Here is a 6,552-nt window from a genome sequence, read left to right as displayed (position 1 = left end):
ACTTCCGTAGTGATACTGCCTCGGAAACCCAAGGAGGGGTCGCTATGAGTCGGGGCTGACTCGACGGCACATAACAACAACAACAACAAATTTATTATATTTACTCTATTCTTGAGATGAGATTCCAGAATTCATTAATTTTGAGTTATTCTTTATATTTGGATTTATTACCAAATATAAAGTAACTTTGCAGGTGAGATAAGTAAGGAGAATTAAAGAAATATTTTCTTTTATTTAATAAAATTGTTATAATTCCAATTGACATCTTTTTTAAAAATCTAAAGTTCTTGCTTTTTAAAGCAAGATAAAAATTTTATCCAGGAAGAAAAGATAGGTTGTCTGTAGCATCAGTTCAAATGTTTGATAAATTGGGTATGATACCTTTATAAAATGGAACTCACTGATTCATAATAATTTTTCTGTAACATGCTATGTTATGAATGCAAAGCACGTCAACACACAAACCATGGTAGAAGACAGTACCGTATACTATGTCTAGGTACGCCTTTTTTCCTTTTTTCTTTTTTTTAACTTTTTGTGACATTGGCCACAAACTCTAACTCAGAGAGTGTTTATTGTTTATTTTTCCTTCATAACTTTTCAGACTAAACCCTTTTGCAGTAATTCAAATGAATGTCCCACAGCTGTACATGCCAACATGGATGTACTTCAGAAACAATGTTAGTGAAGAAAGCATGTCAAAAATTATATACTGATTGATACCATATCTATAAGTTTCTGAAACATGTATAACCAAATTATTAATGATGTATACATTCAGTATAACTGCAATGAAAAGTAAAGAATGACAAGTAAAATTCAGAACTCTGGTTACCCCATTGTTGGGTGCTGTAGGAGAAATAGGAGAAGAAAGAGAGGGCTACAATGAAGAAGAAACATCAGAGACTTTTTGATTAATTCTGTTCTTAAATTGGATAATGGATATTTAGCTGTGTATTCTTGTTACCATGTATATATTATTTTGTATATGTGAAAAAATGCATATATATATATATATATTTTTTTTTTTTTTATTTTATTTTTTAAAAGAAAGCAGGAATGTTGTCCTAGGTGATTTTAAAGATCTTTGCTCCCACAAAGTGAGCGTTCTGTTTGGAATGATCTGAAGAGGCAAAACCCTGCAATGTCCTGTGGAGATTTCCTGGGCACACTACCTTATCCTAAAAATGGCCAAAGACTTGCCTGTACCTTAAACCTTAATGTGCAAGTGTATGTCTTGAGACCTCACTGGAGACTTTTTATAACATCTTACATATATGACCATTTGTAATTATCTTCTTTACCACTGTCTTTGTCTTTTCTGTTCCTCCAGTTGCTTCATGAATATTGGATGGCACTGAGGAATCGTGTGTCTGCTGTTGATGAACTTGCAATGGCTACTGAACGACTAAGAGTGCGCCATCCTCGGGAACCAAAGCCCAGTCCTCCTGTTCTTCATATCATTGAACCACACGAGGTAGTTTGCAAGTGAATACAGAAAAGCAAATAGATAGGACAAAACTGCAGGACCCACAGGAGAGAGGGTTGAGTCAGGGCAGCAGTCCCTTCTATAAGTAGGAGGTCAGTCTCCTCTCTTCGTTTGAGCCGTGTGACACTGTTGTTTGTATGTGCCGAAAGTGGTCACAGACAATTAACATCATACCTAATGGTACTTTTAGCATTTACTATTTCGGTGCATCTTGTTTGTTCTTTCTCTCCAAATTGTATGTTATTTGTGAGCACTATGTGCCAAAACCTATGATTTTCTTGATAATTTTTTGACAGATGTCCTATTACCTCAACTTTGTCAAAACCAGAAAAATCTCCCCTAAGAAACAACCGAAAACTCTTCCTTTGTGGTGTTTCTTTTGCAAATGATAAACAAATATTAACAACTTAACCTCTAATAAATCCCTCTTTGTATTTCAATGTTAAGAAGTAACTCCACCAACCTTTTCTATTCCATGTTAGAAATACTGTTTTCTCTATTTTTTAATGTTTAATGCATGTGTTTATGTTTAACGTTTTAAGTCTTTTTCTTTCTACAAAGCTGAAGACTATAGCCAAGAAAAGCTTAGAAATAATTGTTATGTACTAGCTCACTTAACTTTTAAAATATGATGCCCTTGTAAGTTTTTCTCTGAAAACAAATTCCTGTTACTTGAATACTCCTCTTCTGTCATGTTCTATTGGCATGTGTTAAGTGAGTGGAGAGATTTTTTCCTGAATTTGGTAAAATCACACCACCCGAAGCAGCAACATCTAATTTCTTTTTTTTTTTTTTTTACATCCTGTAGATGTGTTGCTGAAAAATGGTGCAAAATAGAATTTGGGTTCATTCTAATCAGACTTGAAGTATACAGGGAAACTTCTTATTTAAAAGAATTTTGCAATTAATTTTTTCTTGTATGAGGGAGAAAGAACTTTTGATATATATTATATAGTATCTATTTTTCAGATTTGAATTTTTACATGTAAGTGGGTTTTCTTAAAACAGGACACATTTACAGTATTGATGAAGAATTGTTTATTTTTAATACCATTAACTATATGAGAAAGAAAAAGGACATTTTGTTTGTTTTTCAGGTAGAACAAAATCGTATAAAACTACTGAATGATAAAGCTGTTGCTACATCACAGCTTCAGAAGAAACTTGGGCAGCTTCTTTACCTAAATAACTTGGAGAAGGTATTGTTTTAAAATTATGCTGCTTTTTCCACACTGTATTATCATAAACCACTTCAGTGACTCTTTTTATTTAATCCATTATTTCCATAATTAAGAGTACTTTTTAAAACTTAATCTTTTATTTGGTTATGCTGATTCTGTAAGTCAGAACACTAATTATGTCTACGTTAGCTACACATACAACAAAAGAACATTTTATCTCTAGGAAACACAATTTATGCAGATGATACAAAGGGTTTGCATTATATAGTAAGGAGCAGAGGAAATAGACTGTAGTTCAAAGCCTTGAGTAATGTAAGTATTACAACATACCTCTAGGTGAAAATTGCATATGTCATATATACATGCATTCATTCATACATACCAAAAAAAAAACCCAAAAGAGAGCTCTGGTGGCATAGTGCCTAAGGCATCTGACTGCTAACCAGAGGGCTGGCAGTTCAAACCCACCAGCCACTCTTCAGAAGGAAGATGGTTTTAATTTATTATATGAAAGTGTAGAATGTGTTTGGAAAGCCACTGTATCAGAAAACACCATAATGAAGGGAACTTTGCATATTTAATGTAAATCGCGACACATTCTCTGACTTCCTACTGTGAGTGAAGTGTGGCATTGAGGAGATCATGGGTTCTTGATGAATGCAGTTCCTTTTTATTGAAAGAATTCTCACAGTTTGCAAGTTGGCAAGACACTTTATCAGTACAAAATGTGGTAGTAGGTTTTTGGATAGGGCAAAGAAAGAAAGGAGTAGAAGATACTTGTTCCAAAAACTGGCCAAACTACATTTAAGTAAATTATAAAATTCCACTGATTACCAAATGAAAAGCTGTACATTGATTATAGGAAAAATAACAAGGAGGTTCAGAAGATAGACTTGGGACCAGACTGCCCAAAGTTAACTCATGACTTCACTATTCTCTAGAAGTGTGACTTCAGTCAAATTATTTAACTCTCTTTGTCCCATCTATAAAATTAGAATAAGAACAACACTCTCTCATAGGGCTGTCTTGAGAATTATATGAATTAATGTAGGTTGGTTTTCGTATGATGAATGTCCAGATTTTCATTTGGTGATCAGTGGGATACCTTAATGAGATTAGACAAGGATGCGGAGAAGCAGCCTGTATTAATAACAGTTACATTATGTGAATAAATGCTGCCTCTGCCCATGCCTCTGCCCATTCAGTCCATGAACCAAGTGGACGTGCTGAACGAGTCAAGGTTTTCTCCACAATTACAAGAAATGTTTATTAAAAATTCCAGATCATATTTTAAAAATAATATGTACTTCTTTGTAGCAAAATCCCACCTGAAAATAAAATTTTGAGAATTTAGCTAAGTTATATCATATTTTGCTTTTAATTTTGCCTTCTCTAATTACAAATAGGATGATATGATAACTTTAACAAACAATAATCAATATTGTATCCATTTTGTGTTTACTCCTTGAATAAATGTTATTTGTAGATCATAGGACTAATAATAATAGGTAATATATAAATTGTTACGTCATCTAGATTTTTCAAAAACCAAAACCAAACGCACTGCCATCAAGTCAATTCTGATTCATAGCGACCCTACAAGGACAGAGCAGAACTGCTCCATAGAGTTTCCAGGACTGTAATCTCTGTGGAGCAGACTGCCTCATCTTTCTCCTATGGAGCAGCTGGTGGGTTTGAACTGGCAACCTAACCACAGTTGAGCGCTTTACTCACTGCACCACCAGGGCAGCTCTTCTCAATTATTAGGTTATTTAAATTGAACTTAGCAACATGTACTTAAACAAATGAGTTATAAAATATGTCTGAGGTTTAAAATTTAAAAATGTAACTGATAAATATTTGAACTCTCTTTTTTGGGCAGTCTCAAGACAAAACATCAGGAGGTATTAATCCAGAACCTTGTCCGATCTGTGCTCGGCAGCTGGGAAAACAGGTGAAATGTGAATATATGTATGTTATTTATATAGTGTAATAGAAACACATACTATAAAACACCTCAGTTTTTAAAGGCTTCTATATACCTCTCTTTGTGTTTCTCTGTGTTATCATGAGAGTTTTATGTGAACAGCAGATATTGTCTCCAGCTTAAAGGTGGCACCAGTGGTTAGATGCCATGTTCAGTGCCACATATATTTGAACAGTTTTTCGTAAGTAGCACATGAAAAAACATTTCCAGGATGATTCTGTTAGTCTTTTATCATGGTGTGGAATATAATACAATGTATGTGGATTTACTTAACAAGGTATTACACAGGTGTAGTAGCAGAGCTCTTACTTAGCATGATTAATATCTCATAAACCAGGTTTGCCAGTTAAAGTACAAAGTACATCTCCCCGCAGGAAATTTAGATGTGATTTTTAGAAGAACATTAGATCAAGTATGTATAAATAGATTTCTTTGTGGATGTTAGTGTACAAATGTCTGTAAACACCATGGCAACTTATTAGTTCTCTATAAGATTCTTTTTTTTTTTTAAATCCTGCTGACTATAGTTCATGAATTAAATTCCTGCTTTATATGATAAAGTAATATGTATCGTTGTTGTTAAGTGTTTTCACGATGATTTGGACTCGCAGTACCCGAGTGACAGCGTGACCTGCTTCCTAGTGTTTCCCTAGGTTGTTGTGGGAGCGGACTGCTGGGTGTTCCTACTGCACAGCCTGCTGGGCACGTTCAAACTGCCAGCCTTGCAGTTGGCAGCCAAGCACTTAACTGTTGCACTGCCAGGGCTCTTTATACGTAAAAGATGTTTATAGCCTTTCCGAATTAGAAGATAAACACAGTACCATTAAACTAATCAAAGTTACTCTTGGCTGTTTCCTTATGGAATTGAGAATAGAAGGTTAAAGGTATGAATTGTGTGTTCTGACTGGTGAAAATTGGGGAAAAACTGCCTTTTAGTTTCCAGGATTTGTGGAGGAGATGAGATTTCAGAGCCTACTTTATTTGGTAACACGTTTTGGAAGGATGGGTATTAAGTTGGAAACTGAGCAGAGAGACGGTGATACACACATACTGGTGCCTTCTGAGAGAAGTTGTGATGAGAATGGAGAGGATTCTACAGAGTAGTGTCTTCTTATAATGAGATTCATGCATTTGGACTCTCTCAGAAATGTGATGTGATTTTTGTCTTAAACGTTTGCTATTTTTAAAGTTCTTTCACATACGCTATTTCGTTTACTCCTTCCACACCTGGAAGCCTGTGTTAGACTGCCATAAGAGTACCAGCATGACTTCCAACCTGGCATACCCACAGTCTGTAGACACAGTCCATAGATCCTGCCCCTTTTCTCACCATCTCTCCTCCTTTCCTCCTAACTTCGGGAATCTGTTTGAGGTTCCTTTTACGTGCTGGCTAATGTCCCTAGAAGCGTTGCCATTTCTCTGTTCTTCTGTTTGGACTGTGTCAGTCAACTTTCTGGACACTCTTATATAGAGGTACTGGTGCCACATGTCTCTTCGGTTTCTTCTCAGTTGCAGATGTAAATGGACTTGTCTTTCTGTTCCATCCTGAGCTTCTCTGAGCCATAAAAGTCCTCTTAAGTAGGGGAAGCCCTTTATCCCCAGCGGCACCAGAGGCACATCGGGTACAGAATAGTGCTGCTTGGTGTCATACAAAAATGCTGGTGAGACAGTGCTTTAACTTTATTACAGCCTGCACTGCTGCAGCTCTCCCTTGGGAGCAGAGTTGCAGCCAGAGAACAGTACCAACAGTGTCACAGTGAGACACAGTCCCCAGTGGTGGTTGTGCAATCAAGTGTGTATACCTCAGCCCTCTCTGCCCTCAGTGTGAGATACACCTCAGCCCTCTCTGCCCTCAGTGTGAGATACACCTCAGCCCTCTCTGCCCTCAGTGTGAG

At 36.2% G+C, this 6,552-nt stretch overlaps 1 protein-coding gene across 1 annotated transcript in view; it reads left to right on the top strand.

The window, feature by feature from the left end:
* Positions 1-6,552, top strand: part of SHPRH (SNF2 histone linker PHD RING helicase) — a 102,007-nt gene that overhangs the window by 64,043 nt on the left and 31,412 nt on the right. Inside the window, exons 18-21 of the mRNA XM_007955614.2 lie at positions 605-680; positions 1,334-1,477; positions 2,587-2,688; positions 4,553-4,624. Coding sequence (XP_007953805.1) covers positions 605-680; positions 1,334-1,477; positions 2,587-2,688; positions 4,553-4,624 — 394 coding nt within the window. The remainder of the gene's footprint in view (positions 1-604; positions 681-1,333; positions 1,478-2,586; positions 2,689-4,552; positions 4,625-6,552) is intronic.

This window comes from Orycteropus afer, unplaced genomic scaffold, assembly GCF_000298275.1.
Source record: "Orycteropus afer afer isolate SDZICR_OR568_19922 unplaced genomic scaffold, OryAfe1.0 scaffold00518, whole genome shotgun sequence".
Lineage (NCBI taxonomy): Eukaryota > Metazoa > Chordata > Mammalia > Tubulidentata > Orycteropodidae > Orycteropus > Orycteropus afer.
Note: the sequence above shows the minus strand (reverse complement) of the source record. Positions and strands in the feature narration are given on the sequence as shown.